The sequence below is a fragment of the Cupressus sempervirens genome, chromosome 5, assembly GCF_028749045.1.
Source record: "Cupressus sempervirens isolate cs-2001-9-10 chromosome 5, ASM2874904v1, whole genome shotgun sequence".
Taxonomy (NCBI): domain Eukaryota; kingdom Viridiplantae; phylum Streptophyta; class Pinopsida; order Cupressales; family Cupressaceae; genus Cupressus; species Cupressus sempervirens.
In genome coordinates this window covers 540,368,896-540,389,189 of record NC_143122.1, presented here as the reverse complement: position 1 = coordinate 540,389,189, position 20,294 = coordinate 540,368,896, and the positions used below count along the sequence as shown (strand labels likewise).

The following is a 20,294-nucleotide window of genomic DNA, read 5'->3' as shown; positions in this document are numbered from 1 at the left end:
AAAGAGAAGTGAACAAAAGAAGCAATTTGTTTCAAAGTTGTGTCAGGGAACGATTGCAGTAGTACAAATTGTAAGCCGTGTCTATAATTTGTGTTACTTCTTGAATTCATGCATTCTTGTTGATATTCAGAGCATTCATAGAATAGTTACTTTTAGTCTGTGAGCTTGGATAACTTAGGAATTAGACTTAGAAATCACTATTTTTCGAAGTCTCTGTGCTCCATGGGTGGTGTTGGAATTAGAATTTGAAATTATCTCCTTATGGAAGCCTAGTTGCCCCATTAGTAGAATTTCATCTGTGAAGGATTGTATAGGAGTCTGTGAGCTCCCTATTTATCCTTATAGCTTAGGAAATAGACATAGATATAAGCTGGTACACTTACAATCAATCTGTGAGTTGATTTGAGTTTATTGGTATCATTGTTCCGATTTAAGATAGAAGTGTAGTTAGAGATTCATTTTGCCTATTACCAGCTTTATGAGTAATTGGATTCTTTCAATGAAAAAAGAGGAAAGAATATTGGTAACATCCTTTACAGTTTCTATAAACTTATTGCTTACCTTGAGTTGATCCAAATAACAGTGAGAAGGGGGAGCTTTCCCTTTAAGGTAGGAGAGACTTTGTCTCAACATTGTGGTTAGAACTTCTGTTTTGTGAAAGAAGTTATAAAAACTGTCAGTTGCAAAATATCCACCCAACACTGACATACCTCAGCTTTGTATGTATTTTTTTTCATATCAAATGTATTTGGTGAGGAATTTCAGGTTACATTTGGTTGCATAGGTCAACTATGGGAAGACCTGTCGAGAGGGAATGGCTCAAAGAATTCTAAGGTTTGAATAAACAAACTTAAAACAAAAATACAGAATTGAGAAAGATGATGCCACACTTGGAAATATAGAATCAAGACCTGCAAGAGAAACTAACCATAGATCGTTTCTCATTGGTATTACAGAGGATTGCAGGAAGTACCAGTCGCTCGTACATATATGTTGGTCAAGCTCCAAGAGGATTGTGCAATGGAGAATAATGAAGGTATCGCCCAACAACAAATACCACAAGATGCCTAATTCATAATAGAGTTTGATTTTTAAAGATGTCAAAAGACATGACTGACAAATGCAAATGTACGGTGGTATTATCTCGAGCATAGTTTGCAGACTTTCAGACTCAGACTTGGAGAGTACTCAACAAGCACACAATTTTCAACTGGATAAAACTCGATGAAAACTTGGCAAAAGCTTGACAATTTAGAAAGAATTAAAACTTAATATCTCTTAAAGTAACATATTTGTTTTGTAAAATTCACTTAAAAAAAAAATTGACATCTTGAAATAGAAAATGTATGGGTTTATAGCAAAAACAGCATGTGAAAAACATAGTTTAACCAGTGTTTTACCTGAGAATAACTAAGTGTCTGACGTTCATAGTCTGCACCCAGTATCATACAATTAATCTAACCACCAACCATCTCTGGAACTCATTAAGTAGTGGAGGAAAGGAAAAATCCTGCTTAATATGAAAATAGTCAAACCAAGGTCCACAGCAGATGTTGAGACAAGTTTAGGATGATGAACAAATGTAGTGCATGTGAAAAATTGATTTAATATATGTGGCTTCTCCAGTTGTCATTTGTTTGTCTGCCATTGGTCTTGAAATCTGGACAATGGGGTCATTATCTTGGAAGGGATAAGTTATTAACTTTGCTTTCAGTATTTTAGTTAAGTGTTCAACAATTTATATAAAAACAGTGTAATCCTTGTCTTTCAACCAAAGTGAATTGCTGGCACTGTGTATTACATTGTCTTTTTCTTTCTTCTTTTTCAGGTACTCAGGCCTGACACTTGCCAAATGGACCATAACAATATGCACTGGCCTTCTTGTTGGTAAGAAAACAATGTGAGATTAAGGATAAAATTTCCTTTAAGCTGTAATATTAGCTATCTTAAATGAATGATATTTTCTAAATCTTGATGTTGTGCACAACACATATTGTTCAAAAGTGCTTAAGGGCATTAGTCTTCTAGCAAGGGTGTTATTTCTTCATTATCAGAGATTGGAGTTTTCTGTCATGGAAAATATAATGACAACAGGAGAATAGCTCAGTGTATTAGTATTGGGAATCCCTATCAATTTTTACATTATCAGGCAAATATACATTCATACCTGAAGTCACTTGGCTGAATCTATACAGGTTGTGTGGCATATATAATTTCTTCTACCCAGGAGTTTATCATAAATTATACGGTAATGTTCTCATATCTGTCACCTTTTCTCTTATTAAGTTATTTATGGGTATAGAAAGCTAAATCAAGAAGCTTCTTTATAATACTAAAAACTTTATGAAAAAAGCTATTTGTTTTTAATTTCTTTTGAGAGCTGAAGCCAAACACCTGCCAATTTTGAGTTCCGATGGAGAAATTTCTTAATTTTTTTCACTTTTTAAAATTTTCTTTTCCCTAATTTGGTTAAGAAAAATTGAGGTCATTTTCCTAATTCATTGGAAAAATGCCATATTTTCTGCTAGAAATTTTACAGTATATCAAGATTGTTTCTGAATATTCTTACAGGATGAATAATAGAGCAGTCATAATAGCAATGAGATAAGTTTCAAATTCCTGCATATGCTGGAAATGATCTTAACCTCTGTCAAACTTATGCTTTGTATTGGCATCTAGCAATGCAATCTTTGTAGCAATAAACTATGATATGCAGTCGCATTTGCATTCTCAGAGATATTACCAATGCTTGCATACATGATGTTTGGATGTCATTTTTGATTATATTGAAAGAAATAAGTAATTTAGAAAGTTCTTAATAAGTTGGGTTTATTCAACTTAAGTCAGTAAGAACCGTCTCAATTATTATCCAAAATCCTTTACCAATTTTTTTACTTTTCCCTCTGTTCTGAAGATGAGTATTTGTGATAACCCATAATAATAATGAATGTAATTTCCTACACTAAGAAATTCATATTTTTGTAATAATTATAATGAATGTAATTTCCTACACAATAAATTTATATTTTGTAATGATCACTATAAACAAGGAAATGAGAAAATAATATGCATATTACAAAAAATAAATAACTAAATACTATTAACAACTAAAAATAATAAAACACAAATAAATAATAACTAAACTATAAACTAATACCATTGACAAAAATGACAAATAGACTGTTACTTCCGATAGAATTAGTTTCTCCCCAAGAGACACGACTGGTCAAGGAGGCAGGCATATATAACAGATGTAAACTGAAGGTAGAAGGGACAGAACAAAATATTAATAGGAAGAAGCCCACAGACTTTGGCAAAAGTATCTACGTACAGGCAAAGACATCTAGAAGGAACGACAAGCTCCCGAGCACCAAGCCATGTAGGGCAGGGATCAATACCGTCCATTATCCAACACACATGGAATGCAAGTTGTTCAATTGAAAGCAAGAGAATAATGTCGACAACGAATAAGACGTCGCACAGGGCAAGGAAAATGAACCATAGGCAATCATCGAAGACACCATAACATAAGCGCAGATAAGATGACAATTGGAGATATGGACAGAGCCAGAAGCCACCAATTTCGTGAATCCAAAGTAGATAGTAAGAGACGAATAGTTGGAGGGCCTTTAAACAAAAGGGAAGAATAGCGAATTGGCAAGAACGACCATCACCATGGGGAATCAGAGATCCCAAAAGAGGCCTTAGGAAGATGCTCTTATATGACGATTACCTAATCGGGAAACGATTCTCGCTAGAGGGTTAGGTGATTTCAAAGAAGTTTCTTTCTAAGGATTAGGAAGGGTTAGACAGGGTAGTCTTTATACCAGTAGTTTCATCTTTCTAATGTAAATTTCATATATTTTCCATAATACTAATGATTTGATGCAGATTCCTACCTTCAATCTAGATCCAGACAAGGGGACATTATAGGCTTTGATATCGCTCCAATGCATTTTTGGACTATTGCTTTCATTCATCAACTATATCCTCTGTTCATCATAAGATATAAACTAGGTTAACATTATTTAAAGTTTAAGATGTGATTTTTTATAATTGACAAAAAAGACTAATACTAGATTTGATATCTTTTATAAACTTTCGTAAAATTATCTTTACAAATAAATCTTGTGTTTAGTCTTATAATTAAAACTATATTGAAAGATCATTTAAATACTACAAGTTATTAACCTTGACTCATTTGTATTTTTTATTTTCTTTAATATATTTAAAAATAAAATGATTTTAGTTTTGATCTTATACTCAAATTTATACTTATATTTAACTTTTAAATTTTTAGAAAATGCTATCAAATATTTATAATTTAAAATATTAACTTTTGATGTTTTAAAAATAATAAACATAAGCATTTAAAAATCTCACTTTGAATTTAAGTAGCTATAAACAATATTGAATATAATTTTAAAATAATTTGATTTAATTTATATTAAAATTATAATTACAATATAATATGTCCATTGAATTTCAAAGGATATTGAAGGTTGTGGCATACCTTTTTGTTTTGTTTTGTTTGGTAAACGGTCGAAGCCTAGAGTATTTATTATTTATAATTATTATTATTTATTAAGTTCAAGTGGATTTGAACCTAAGAACTCCCATATGAGAGGCTCACAATTTACCATTGTGTTATAGGCTCTTGCATGGTTTTGGTATACCTTTCATTGATATAGTCAATTTTAAAAATAAAATACAAGCTACTTAAAATAATTTGGCTTTTCAAAAATAAATAAAAAGTCACTTTTTATATATTAAAAAATCTTGTTTATTTAAAATATTACCAAACTAAAAAAAATTTAAATTATTAAAAAAAACAAACTTATTCCAATTCCTATTTCAATTGTTGCAATCAAACACAAAATATGCATCTTCCAACTTCTCTTCTAGGTCAACCAAATAGGTCCAAATGATATTCCAAAACTTATTTTAAGAATGCGTGAATACCAAAAGAATGCTTATTCTATTATAGATGAATGCCACATTCGACAATTCTTGCAACCAAACGGGCCCTAATTGATTGCTAGATTTGGGACCAAAGTGCAGTCTCTAGTGATGAGTTTTGGTCACAGGATTGGAGTAGTTGATAAATTTCTAGAGTTAGTACTACTACCCTCTTTTCGATCAACTTACATAGGGGGTTTGGAGCTTGATCTACAAATGAGTTGGATGGATTCATTGGTTCAACAGTTGAGTAGTTCTTGTTTGAGAATTCATGGTAGATATGGTTTGAGCATAGGATATGGATTTTCAGCCACTCCCTTACTCATGATTCCTATGTATATAGTGGCATTTTAGATTGACTACCGTTTTACCAGTTCCTTCGCACTGTTGGTGTTGAGCTTGTCCTCTTTGCAGTTTGATTTTTACACCAGTAACTTAGGTTGGACTAATATATTTTATTATGTGCCTATGATGGGTGTTATGCACTTCCATGGGATATCATTTGCATTTGGAGAGTTGTCCAGTGTTTATAGCTCCTTGAGATACTACTATCTCATATTTGACAATTGTGTTAGCATGATAGTTTGTCATACTGATTTTGGCATGTTTGGTGCATTATTTCTTTGGGATTTTAATGAGTGACTTCATAATTCTAGGCATGGTGTTTTTTATATCAATGTTGCGCTGCAGGTTGGTGGAGCAATATTCTTGATGTTGGTATGGGATCCAAACATTTGGTTTCAACATGGAGGTGCGGATTGCTTGAGGAAAGGCAATCTCTGGAAATGGAGGAATCCCATGTCTCCTTTTTGGGACATTAGAAGTCAATTAATTAATTAAATTTTTAAGTTGTCAAATTATATCAGTTTTAATGATGACTTGATTTAATTATTTAATGAAGTATGAAAATGATTTTAATGGAGCTTAGTGAATTATTAATAAAGTAATTTAAAACTAAAGGGGGATAATAAAGGGACAAATAAAAGGAAAACCAAGAGACAGGCTATAGGAAAATGAAGTGTCATAGGGATGCGCTATAAAAGAACATTGAGAGGCTCATTTTAGACATTGGTGTTGCATTCTCTCCAAGAGAGTTTTAGAGAGTTAAGTTTTCAGTTCTGAAATCTGAGGATGGAAACCTTCAGGATTTCTTGGTGGATTGGAAGGAAACCCAATTCATTTTCTTGATGGATTTGCGACAGAGTTCATTGTTGGACAAATCTGTGATAGGGGTATTTCATATATAATAAATGATTGTCATATAATCTATTGGATACAGAGAAATCAGTCTGCATATAAATTTTGTATAAATTCCTATGGAACATTTGGTTAAAATCTGGAGAAAATATCATAGGGAGATATTTTAGTCTTGCTGTAAATATGTATGTCATTAAAAAAGAAAAACACATTTTCTTAGTTGCAAACACTTCAGCTAAATAAAGCTGAAAAGTTAGTGGAGTGTTAGTCAAACCAAAATGGTGTTAGTACAATTTCATAATGTCCATAATGACACTCGAAAGTTGTTTAGGAACATCCTCTTCACAGACTCTAATCTAATGGTACTTCGGTCTACAATCTTAAAAAAAAAACTAAACTACACCATGTAACTCATTAATTAATCAATTTGGGGAATCAAATACCTCTTCTTGATAGTTTTTGATTTAGATCCTTGTACTCAATGCATATTCTCATGGTTCTATCTCTGCTTTTTCACCAAGACTATTTAGTGAAGCAAATGGGCTTGAAGATGGCCTAATGTGAACCATGTCAAGGATTTCTTTAATGGCCTTCATTTTTTCTTCCTTATGCATTTATGATAAGGAATGGTAATCTATTATAACCTTGGCTATATATTAATGGATACTTCACAAACATTGTTCAGATTTAACATTTTATCCCACTCTTACAAAAAATATGAATTTCCTTTACATTCGCGCATTAAACTAAATTCCAGATGCACAAATGAAACTACAAATTGAAGATAACATGAGATTTATACATTTTTAATCAGATCTAGTAAAAATCTAGATCTCATCAATGTTTACACAACAATCCAAATTTAATTATTTTGACCAGCTCTAGCAAAATCTGCAAATACATTTTTTGATTTATGTAGTTTATCCATGTTTGGTGAAGAATGCAGAAATCTATTCAACATACAGACATTTATGATAATAACTCAGATTTCTTCACATTTTAGAATAAATCGTTATCCACATTATAAATCAGACTTACAAAGATGTAAGATTTATAATAGAGAACTTACTATATTGTTGTTTTGAAATAAATTACAACATTGCAGCATCAACTATGACAAATTAACAAAACAATGCCTTGCTTCCATGACAATCAGAATATCATGCAAATTGATATGGCTGGAGGTCAGTGGCATTTAAGCTCATTCAAGTTTCAGGTAATTCTCTTGCAAGATTAATGGGTTTTTTGTCCTTGTGCTTGGGTAACCGAAGGATTACTTGTAGTGTTCCTGTAAGATACAATCCCACACGATAGTTCTAATACTTTAATGTTCCTGTAGACACAATCTCTTGTGGCAGATCTAATACCAGTTTGGTTGTTCAATCCCCGTGTACGGTCTTGGCGACACACATACAATATGTTCCACTAGGTCCTACAACTAATTCTCCCCTCAATTTGGGTGTATGGTGATAGCTGCATGACTACCAACCATTCATCAACCTTGAATATCAGAGTATGCCAGAATGATTATACATGAATTACTAAATGGAATTGCCAAGATTTCACAAAGTTACACCAACAATATAAATTTAGATTCGATTCAATAATGATAGCACTTTAGATTACAATAATCTCAAACTGGTAGCACAAGAAAATTGGGGTTTATCTTTGAATGAAGATGCCTTACGAATTTGACGCACAATATGAAATATCAAAACTTCAAATGCAGACTAGGGAGGATCTTCCACCTCCGAAACTTCACATGAGATACTTTTAGCGTTCAGCTTCCGGAAATACAAAGAGAGTCAAATACATTCCACGATGATATACAACGCCCAACCATCACCCTATAAAGGCCTTCAAGCGTCTGGAAAGTTACAATATGCATGGGCCACATAATTTTATTATCAATTTATTAATGGGATCCCCTTTATTTAATAATTAATTAAAGGTCCTTATGATATTATTTAAAATTATGGGACCACTTAATTAATTTGTCCAAATTGCTTATGAAAATTAGGGATATTACAAATTTTTACCCCCCAAAGATTGCTTTCCCTCAAGCAATCTGTGAGTAGACCGTTTATCCACTCGAAGCTCCAGGACCTCAAACCATGTCCAAACGTTGTTAGCCATGTCCGTTGAAATCTCCATGCTGTGTCATGATCACCTGTACACACTTGGATCTAGAAGAGGTTAGTAAATCAACATTAATCTTTTGTTGCACCACTCTTAAATGAACACTGCTATGGTTGAAGTCACTAGGATCCCATAGAAGCCAATTGTCACACATATCAATGCTTAGATCCCAAGGCTTCATGTGGTCATTCTTATCAATCTCTAGGGGAACCTCATAGCTTAGGTAGATCTTGCTATTTCCATGAGGTAGCACGTCACATGGCGAGATTGTAATCATGCACGCCTTATGCACAACCAAAGGATGAAGCTGATCAACTTGATAAAGTTTGCACATTTGAAGGATCATTGATAGTGTCCTCATCTCTATCAACATGATTGTCGGGTGCTGATTCAATAACGTGTATAATCCTCTCTTCACCTTTGTGGTTGTCATGAAGGTTTAGGCGTTGTGCACTTGAAGGGACAATTATTGTGTGTTACTTGCTCATATCCCCTTGTGGATCTATGAGCATATCCTTATCCTCTAGCCACTTGTCAATCTCCCGCTTCAGACTATTGCTATAGAGTATATTATGCTCAAAAGACGATTACTTCATTCACAATTCTTTATAATCTATGAGAGATTTGTCCCTCTACCACCCACCAATAACCTTATCCTGGTTGATTTGATTCAACGATTCAATCAAAGTGGGTGTTTGCATTCCCTGTTGTTCGATCTTGGAAAGGAAGGTCAACATCGATGGCCTTGTGTTGAAAGTTTGTTGAAGTAAAGAAATATCAACCAATGCAGTGTAGGAATACACCAATTAATCACAAGATCTGCAACACAAAGTTTGAGAACTCTTGTTTCTTCTATTTAATTCTGAAAAGTTTGCACCATAAAGCACAAAGTTTTCAAGACACAAGATATTCCAGTAGTCTTCTTGTCCAAAACAAAAGATCAATATTTATAATGAGCTCTCTCTTTTATATAGGAAAAGAGGAGAGAAATAGGTGGAGAGAAAAGAGGAAATTGTCAACCATCTTTATCTATTCAATAACAAACTAAACAAATTTGACTTATTCAATGTTGCAAGGCCTAAAGCACTTGCAACTTGACTACATGAAGCGACTATATAGTTACATGTTTTCATGTATTTACAAAGTATTCATGATCTACATGGAATTTGTCAGTGAAATTACATCTATCACATCAAAACATGACAAAATAAGAAGTGTCCAAGACACTTAAGAAATGCCTTCAAAGAGTGTCAAAGAAAATCCTGAACTTCTGTAGAGACTTACATACAACTATTGGACCCAGTTCACCAGTATATTATGCAATGATGCAATGGACACCCTAGAATTACCCAAAAACTGAACCAGCTGTTGATAGGAATTTAGTCAAATAATTTGCATCCAACTCTTAATTTTTCCGTTAAATGTTTAAACCCTTTTTATTGCTCCGAAAATGTTTGTTTGTTTTTATGTCTTTGCACAGATTTGAAACCACATAACATGAACAAGAAGGAATAGATAATAATATGCAAATTGAAGATTGAACTACTACTGAAATAATATTAATTTTCAACTAATTAAATCAAATACATAGTAGACTTTTCAACTCACTAATTACTCCAGCATTATAACATAATTTTCCAGTAATGACTTCCCATCTTGCTGCTATAGTAATACGAATAGTGCCGCACTACAATGCTGCTAAGGTAAAATCTGCCTTCAATCAGTCCAAGACCCTCATAAAATCATCTCTTCACAATGGCATAAGCATCGGACAAGAAGCGAGAATGATATGAGCAAACACCCAATTTGCCTGTAGTTGGAAATGTGCCCAATCTGACAATTAATGAAGCTGATAGCAATGAATTGCAAAGGTCAAACCCCAAGGAAATGACGCCTAGAATGTCACAAGAGAGGATAGACGTCCTCTAATGCCAAGAACGGATCTGCAACTCACACATAAGTTTTCTTCTCATATATTCCACCTGCCGAATGAAGCCACTAACGCTCCCTTTTATTCCTTCTCTAGGGGTCCATTCCACTCACATGAGCAATGTGGGATAAAAGACGTGCGATATAAAACATATTAAAATAATCACTTATGTCTCCCTTAGGCGCCCCTTTTGATTTGCGCACATCCCCATAAAATTTAATATTAAAGTAACACTTTAATATTTTACAACTAAATGTAATATTCCCATCATAAAATATATTATTAATCAAACTATTGTTAATGGGCCGATTGATTTAATATACCTCGGACCCATTTTTGTTTTGTTTCCATAGTTTGTGTCACCATCGGCTATCTTTGTACACCCTCGGAAAGTTTTTCGTGATGAGTATTTAAGCACGACTTATAGGTAGTCATTAGATATGCAATTTGGATTATTTTTTTGTATTGCAAATTCTTGTTGTTCTTTGTCATTCACCATTTGGAAAGTGAAAGACCTTCTCTATTTGGTTTGTTCGGTTTTGGTGGGATTCAACCCTCACCCTATTCCGTCGCCTGTAACACTTTGCTCAAATTTGGCAAGTCAGAGCACCATCTTTTGGCAATTATTAATTGAATGTCGTTTGTGTTTGAATCTCTATTCTTGTTTGGCATTGTCTGATAAATCCAGAATTAATAGTTTAAAGTGTAGACCTGAAATCATTCTTTTCTGTACCTCCTCCGTTTTTCACAACACTCTATGCAACTACATTACTCATCGTACAACCTCCAAGCTAAGCCGTACCTCTGCCCAACCAACTGTATGGCCTCCATATACCCAAACGTACGACCTCCACATGCTCACCGTACGGACCCCATAGTCCCCACCATACGACTACTTTGCTAACCATTCTCTCCACTGTACGACCTCCTTATACCTCCGTACGGCCAGATTGCTAGCTGTACATCATCTCTCTCCCACTGTACAACACTTTTGGTGTCCCATAATATATCATACGACCTTTAGCTTTGTTTGTACACTTCATCCCAATGGCAATATATTGATTTTTAGGGGAGTTGTAGGTACGGGTCATTATAGTGGTATCAGAGCTTTGATCCTGCCAGCCTGTGAATAGTAAATGAGAGTTTATAGCCGAAGAGAAAAGAAACCCACTCCATTGATAGAATGGTTGTCGAACCAGAACCTACGGCTGCCGATCTCGTGGCACTACTGAGAGGACTTGTGAAGAATCAAGCATAGATCAATGATACTCAATGACTCATGGAAGAGACTCTCAAGAAGTTGGCAGACAATAAAATATTTGAAGAACAAAATGGTCACAACACAAACTCGATGTCAGGTAAAGAAAACCCTCATCCGACACGTTCTCGACCTTCCATGCCATCTTTTCCCCCATGAACGAAGGCACCACCCAGAGGGAAGCAACCAACCTTTGAAGAAATGCAAGAACAACTGAGAGAAGAATGGAAGAATACGAATTTGGAGGAAGATGTATCCTACAAAGATTACACAAATTTGAGAATGAGGTATTCGGGAGGCAGAAATAGAGGATATTTTAACGATGATCCCAAGAGGAAGTTGAGTAAAGTAAATTTGTCTTCATTTGATGGATCTAGATCCCTATCTATGCAAGCGTGGGTAATGGAAGTTGATACTTCCATCTTAATCCTATGTTAGAAAAAGCAATGAAATTTGTGGCATTACACTTTGAGGGAGATGTGCATGATTGGTGGCATCACCGACACCATCACACTAGGGCATGATCAAATAAATACCTATGTGGAATTCATTGAGAGATTGATAGATCGATTTGATGGTAAAGATCTGGAACTCAATTTCAAAGATTTGGCACAGTTGAGGCAAATTGGATCGGTTGACCAGTACATTGTGGAATTCCAAAAACTCTCCATAGTCACGGACATTTTTGAAAGAAGACGGATAGTGCTCTTCATGGACGGATTGATAGAACCCCTAAAAGGTTGGGGGAAAGGGTTCAATCCTACCACCCTGTCGGAGGCCATTAAGAAGGCATAGAGTATGGCATCATCATCGGCATTCTCTTGGGGTTACACTCCAAACCGTCGACGTTTTCGAGGGACAGATAATAAACCTCCGCCAAGGAAGCCGTTGTTGGATGAAGCTACTAGACAAGAACTCCGAAGGAAGAAACTATGTTTCAATTGCAAGGGACCATGGGAACTTGGGCACAGATGCCTCGGGAAACGAAAGATCCACTACATTGAGGTCGTGTTTGATGATGAGGACGAACAGGAAGATACACCCACTAAAGATAACCAACCCCATGAGGATACCAAAATGGTTAGTTTGAACCATTTGGAAAGAATTGCAGCATTGGTACGACGCGGAGGAACTATTGCCCTAGCCGATAGCTTGAGGTGCACAGTGTTTTGTGTACGGGGAACCCTTCAAGGAAAAAGAGTAATGGTGATGCTTGACAGCGGAGCTATCCTTAACTTCATAAACTCATCTTTGGCAAAACGAAGAGGTCTACCCACGGAGACACACGCAGGATTTCAGGTCAAGGTTGCTGGAGGGACTCTTTTGCCCTGCACACACCTTGTTCCTCAACTAAGTATCACAATAACGAATCACACAGTTATTGAAGGTTTCTTCATAGTGGACCTTGATGACATGGAGGTTATTTTGGGCATACAGTGGATGGAGACACTTGATGAATATACTTAGAGCTTCAAACAGATGGACTTCACTTTTGTTATCGATGGAAAGAAGGTTGTTCTCCGTGGAAAAACAAATGAGTGTTTGAAGGAAATTTCTGCACATCGGATGGAGGCAATTTTTTAATGTAATGATGTTGCTTGGGTTGCACATTGTTTTGTCTCAGCAGAACCTATAAAAGGGCAACAAACACCTTCCTAGGATGATGATCTTTAGAATATTTTGAGTAAACATGATAAAGTTTTTATAGACATTCCTCCTGGCATACCGCCCGATCAAGGGTTTGAACACACTATCAAGTTGGAAGTAGGAGCCAAGCCGGTCATAATCACACCCTACTGCCATCCCAAGAAATTCAAAGATGAGATTGAAAAAACGATTCAGGAACTGCTAGAGAAAGGATGGATCCATCCCAGTTCTAGCCTCTTCGCGTCATTAGTGGTTTTGGTCAAAAAGAAGGACGGGATGATGTGTATGTGTGTGGACTACCGTGCATTGAACAAAAAAAAGAAAAGAATAGATATCACATTCCAAGAATAGATGAGTTGTTGGATGAATTACATGGCGTAGTCTATTTTTCTAAAATAGATCTCCATTCCGGTTACCATCAGATCTACATGAGGGATGAAGATATGGAAAAGATGGCCTTTCGTTGTCACTACGGACATTATGAGTTCTTGGTCATGTCATTCGGATTAAGAAATGCATCTGTTACATTCTAATCATGCATGAATCACATCTTCAACAAACAATTGCATAAGTACTTATTGGTATTTTTTGATGATCTTCTTATTTATAGCAAGACATGGGAGGAGCACCTGAAGTATCTAGATGAAGTCCTAAGAATCATAAAGGAGCAGTCTCTGTTCGCCAAGCAATCCAAGTGTGAATTTGGTATGACAGAAATATTGTACCTGGGGCATGTTGTCAGTAAATATGGAGTTCAAGTTCATTAGGAGAAGATTCAGGCTACCCTTGATTGGCCTCCCCTAAAATCACTCACAGGTTTGGGAGGGTTTTCCAGACTGTGTAGTTATTACCAGAGGTTCGTTAAAGGACTTTCTCAACTTAGCACACTCTTAACGGATCTGACAAGGAAGGGGTCTTTCCAGTGGAATGAAAAGACACAACTCACTTTTAATAAGTTGAAAGAGGCAATGAGCAATTGTCCCATACTTGCATTACTTGATTTCATTTGATTGTTCATTCTAGAGTGCGATGCATCCGGAGAAGGCATTGGCGTGGTATTGATGCAAGATAGACACCCCATATCTTATGAGAGTAGGAAGCTTAGGAAAACAAAACGCTTATATTCCATCTACAACAAAGAGATGTTGGCCATCGGATATGCACTAACCAAGTTTCAGCAGTATCTGGTGGGTGCCAAGTTTGTCATTCGTATGAATCACAACAGTTTGAGATATTTTTTGGAGCAATGGGACTTGAACAAGAGGCAACAAAAATGGGTAAGGTTCAGGCTTTTGATTTTGACATTGAATATGTGAAAGGTGTAGGTTCCCAAAATCGCAGATTGGAAATCCAAGAGTCTGCCACTTCTCTGATAGGATTCAGCAATCAGTTTTGGCCAACGAATGGGAATACTTCTCGATTACCCTTCACTTCAGGCTCCGCTACACTTGGGCGGGTAGACCTTCTCTTTGAACCTGATTACTTGGTTCAGAGCTTTTCTAAAGCAAATTTAAGCTTTGGAGTTCTCCAACTGGCAAGGTCCTTGAACTCGATGAAAATGAAAACTGGATGCTAAGTGTTTGAATGTTTTGTATAAAGTTTGTTAATAATGGATTTGATGCTTGTAGGAAGGAAGTTATAGATTTTCTGACTTAAATAATAAAAAGACCAGTGCCTTTGCTCATCCGGGTAATAGAGTCAAGTGAATTTTCACGTACAACTTTATAATATTTTACACACTTTACTGACAACAATTAAATAATCAAGATGCGATAGATCAAATATATACACAATCTTAAATTAGTCCAGATTGAACTTTAACTCCTCTAAATTGGACACAAATATGGAAACAACTATATATTTCACAATATTTGTGATGATCCAATTTAAAATGCCAAATGACCATATCCACTTATCCGATATTTAAATTGTATACAAAATTTCAAAAATTAATTACAAAGGATGATTCATCTGCAGTTTAAATCTCCACATCTTTAATAATTAACAAAGAACATATTATTTTAGTATAAATATAAAATAATTGAATTTATATTAGAAAAGCCATATTAAGCTCCTTACCCCTCCATACAAAATAATATAAAATGCTTCTTTGAGAATATGAATCTGATTTTTTTGGAATATTTCTTATTTCCTCATTTGCATCTTATATTTATATGCAAATGAGAAGTCTTAACTTTAAACAACATGGCTTTTCACCCTAATTATCATAGGTTAATGATTAAGTCATATCTTTAATATGCAATAATCTCTATTATTATAACCATAGCTCTTTGAAGAATCAAATGACCTTAATCTATAATATGAAGCTCTTATTCATTTTTCCGCTGCCAATATTTATATCTTTTATGAGGCCCTTTGAAGTTACAACACTCTCGATGATGTTGAAAACTGAAAAAAATTCCACTTTGTCCACTCGCATGGCTCCCTCTAAATTCATTCTTCCTTTTATTAATCCACCGCTTTGATTATTGGCTTCTGCATATTTCATGGTATCGAATTTGGAAAGAGTTTGATGACATCTTTAATTTTTTAATATTCATGATTCATACCTGATAGGCATATTTTAATCAACCTTCCCATATAATCACTGTTATGGATTGCAATGCTTGTTCATGCAACATTTTTACTCTGAATCATTTGCAAATGACACATATTGTGCTTGGGTATGCCATTTGATGGTGAACATTGTTTGACAATCTCCAACACACAAACCTTTATCTTCATGATATACTAACATTCTCTTTCAAATGACATTGAGTCATTGTCTGGATGAAACAGACGGCTTGGGAAGGGTTCCAAATGAAATACTTTGTTTCTCGAGGATTTTCTGAATTCATCCTGATGGCCTCTACATATAGTACCAACCGCCATGTTTTCTTTTTTATTATCAATGCATATGTAGTGATTGTTAAGATTTGCACATCGGATATACTGACTACAATAGATTTGTGTTTGATTAAATTTCTATAGTAAACTTTGTCTTTACCCGCTCTATGTCCTTGACATCAGAAGCTTTGTCATGCACACATTTTTTTTGGCTCAGACTGAAATGATAAGATGATGTAGTCAAAGAGCTTGAACCTATTTTTATTTCAAGTTTTGGCAACTATCTTTGATAGCATGTCTTCTCTGGGAAACCCGATGTCACCATATTTTGATTCAAATATATTGAAATCAAACTTTTGACTCCAGATTTCTCGTTGCTATGCCACTATCCATGCTCATATTGTTGCTGAAGCTGTTAATAGTATCATTTTTTGAAGATGTTGGCATATCATTGTGGCCGGAGACTCCAAACATTTTGCAGTATCCCTTTGATAGGTTTGTTGCAAGTCTTGGTGAACATATATGTTTTGTTAATCATATTCATATGATTACCAATTGGATCTATAGTTGATTGCACATCTTAGTCTCCATTGTCTTACAAATTGATTAGGCAATTCTTCATGTAGCAATCTCTAATAAGTTAAGTTTTTCTAAACTTTCTATCTATTTCTTTACTCTTTTATTCACATTAATGACAATGCAAATTAAGTTTCCAACATCATAAATGGAGGCAAAATTTTGGACTTCATTAAAAGGAAAGAGCAATGTGGTTGTAGATGCCTTGTCCAGAAAACTCGCCATCTGCTCACTAAATCGGATTTCAGCTGACTGGAAGGCACATTTATTGATAGAATATTCCAAAAACACATTTGCCTGTGAGCTAATGGATGGCAACACCTAGGATGATCGGTACAAAGTTGTGGATGACATCATTTACTATAAGAGTAGGAGATTTTTAGTGCTGGAATCCAAATTGAAGTAGATGACTCATTTACTATAATATTGAAGGAGGTACACAACTCACCCTTGGCAAGACACCCAGGCTTCCTCAAAAATTACAGAAGTCTCAAGGAGAGGTTTTAATGAAAAGGACTTGAAGGAGACGTATTGCAATATGTAAGAGAGTGTGCGGTTTGCCAGCAGAACAAATCCAAACATACTTTACTTGCCGGGTTACTGCAACCTTTGCCAATTCCAAAACATAAGTGGGAAAGTATCTTGATGGATTTCATAACTGGACTTCCCAAGGTGAACAAAAAGCATTGTATTTTCGTGGTGGTTGACAGATTGACAAAGTAGGCACATTTCTTCACCATCCCCTCAAATTTTCAGGCCGCACAAATTGTCGATCTATTTTTTAGAGAAGTCTTTTGTTTGCACAGGTTACCTTGAAACGTTGTCAGTGATCGGGATGGGCGATTCATCAGTATCTTTTGGACAGAATTGTTTCGATTGGAAGGGACAAAATTGTCACCAAGCACTAGTTACTACCCTCAAACAGATGGACAAACAGAGATTATGAACAAGTGGCTCGAAGGTTACCTTCGAAACTACGTTTTGGCCCAACAATGGGCGTGGGTCAAATGGATACACCTAGGAGAATATTGTTACAATACCATGTATCACATGTCCATTGGGATGGCACCATTCAAAGCTCTACATGAGTACAAACCTCTCTCCTTCATCGACATAGTTCTAGGAGATAGTCGTGCACCAAGGGCAAGGGACTGGCTTCAGGAGGGACATGACATCCTATGATACCTGAAGGAAAACTTACAACGGGCACAAAATTAATAAAAGATGTACGCCGACAGGCCGACAAACACTGAATAGAGAGGAGTTCCAAAGTGGGAGACTTGGTCTACCTTAGGCTCCAACCATATCGACAATCCTCATTGAAAGAAAAGGGAAAAGAAAAAATAAAGCAACGATTTTATGACCCTTATCATGTAGTGTGCCGCATCGGTAAAGTGGCCTACGAGTTGGAACTCTCAGAGGGGACCTGTATTCATAATGTTTTTCATGTTTCCTGCTTGAAGAAAGTTGTGGGACAGAACGTCATGGTAGCTACATACCTTCTGTCGCTCAATGAAGAAGGAAAGCTTATATTGGAACCAATAGAGAGTATTGAAGTACGTGAGAAGACCCCACGGAACCGAACAGTGAAGGAATATTTGGTACGTTGGAAACACTTTCCATTGGATGACACAACCTAGGAAGGCGAGCACATTTTATAGCATTCTGCATTGTGTTTTCTTGAGGACAAGAAAATTTTGGGAGAGGACTGTAATATCCCGTCATAAAATAGATTATTAATCAAACTATTGTTAATGGGACGATTGATTTAATATATCTTGGACCCATTTTTATTTTGTTTCCATAGTCTGTGTTGCCGTCGGCTATCTTTGTACACCCTCGGAAAGTTTTCCCCAACAGGTATTTAAGCACGACTTATAGGTAGTCATTAGGTATGCAAATTGGATTATTTTTTTGTACTACAAATTCTTGTTGGAGTTCTCTATTGTTCGCCATTTCGGAAGTGAAAGACCTTCCATATTTGGTTTGTCCGGTTTTGGTGGGATTCAACCCTCACTCTATTCCATCACTTGTAACACTTCGCTCGGATCTTGCAAGTCGAAGCACCATCATTTGGCAATTATTAATTGAATGTTGTTTGTGTACAATCTCTATTCTTGTTTGGCATTGTCTGATAAATTTGGAATTAATAGTTTAAAGTGCAAACCTGAAATCATTCTTGTCCGTACCTCCTCCGTTTCTCACAACACTTTGTGCAACTACATTACTCACCATATGGCCTCCAAGCTCAGCCGTACCTCCTCCCAACCAACTGTATGACCTCCATATACCCAATGGTTCGGCCTCCACATGCTCACCGTATGGACCCCATAGTCCCTACTGTATGGCTACTCTGCTAACCATTCTCTCCACCGTACGACCCCCTTATACCTCCGTATGGCCAAATTGCTATCCGTACATCATCTCTCTCCCATCGTATGACACTTTTGGTGTCCTATAATATACCATACAGCCTGCACCATACGAAATTCAACTTTTTCTGTACACCCCATCCCAGTTGCAATATATATAGATTTTTAGGGGAGTTATAGTTATGGGTCATTACACTAAATTAATTGTTGCTTTAATAATACTTTAAGCATAAAAATATATTAGCTATTAGACTCCGAATAGCATGAGTTATAGCTTGTCGGAAAACTCTCGCTGCGGAGTATCAAATTCAATCACCAAGACTAGCCTCCCCTGTGTCCTGTTGACTTACTATAAATAGTAAGTATGCTTGAAACTGAGTAAATCAACTCCGTTTTGCCCAAACTGGAGATGACTAGGCCAAAACACTCTAAGATCCCTTTAATCCTTTCGTTAGCCATTGAGACCATGTAGGACTAGGCTAACACACACACATTTGGTCAACTGCTAAAGTGGGGACATTACAGTCAAGCCCCCCTTGAAATTGCTTGTCCTCAAGCAATCTCAGCCCAACCTGCTGAATAACTTGCTCACTCTCCCATGTAGCATCCTCCTCCGCAGGTCTTTCCATTTGACCAAATACTCCTTCACTATCCTGGTTCTGAGATTCCTCTCTCGGGTGTTTAGAATAGCGTCAGGTACTAACACGAGCTTCCCCTCCTCATCCAAAGGGGGTAAATTTGTAGAAGGAACTACACTTTGACCAATGGCTTTCTTAAGCCTTGACACATGAAATACATTGTGGACCCGACTACCCTCTGGAAGCTCAAAGTCATAGGCGACTTCTCCCACTCTGCGAATGACGCTGTAGGGACCATAAAATCTAGGCTTTAGCTTCTCTTCTTCGCTCCTCTTGAGCAAAGACTGCCTATATGGTTGTAGCCTCAAATACACCATATCCCCTACCTCGAAACTATGCTCTACCCTATGCTGATCAGCATACAACTTCTACTAATTTTGAGCTTCTTTTATGTTCTCCTTGAGTGCTCTCAAGATATCCTGACTATCCTGCAACAGGTGTTTGGCTTTGGGCACTCGGCTGTTCCCCAAAACTAAATCCATGAAGCTGGCTGCTTCAAACCCATATAATGCCATAAATTGAGTCATCCTAATGGTCATGTGATATGTGGTATTGTAACAATACTCCCCCATGTATAACCACTTGACCCACGCATTCTGCTGCATAGTCACATAGTTTCGCAAATATCCTTCCACCCATTTATTTACTATTTCCGTCTACCCATCTGTTTGAGGGTGGTAACTCGTATTAGGTGTAAGATTCGTACCGCACAGCCTGAACAACTTCTGCCA

General features: G+C 36.2%; 1 protein-coding gene across 2 annotated transcripts in view; it reads left to right on the top strand.

Annotated features, from left to right (window-relative positions):
- Nucleotides 1-20,294, top strand: part of LOC149557076 (uncharacterized) — a 191,691-nt gene that overhangs the window by 14,480 nt on the left and 156,917 nt on the right. For both annotated transcript variants that reach the window (XM_089831758.1, XM_089831759.1), the window contains exons 2-3: nucleotides 1,829-1,887; nucleotides 2,196-2,248. In XM_089831758.1, the coding sequence (XP_089687884.1) occupies nucleotides 1,829-1,887; nucleotides 2,196-2,248 (112 nt within the window). The remainder of the gene's footprint in view (nucleotides 1-1,828; nucleotides 1,888-2,195; nucleotides 2,249-20,294) is intronic.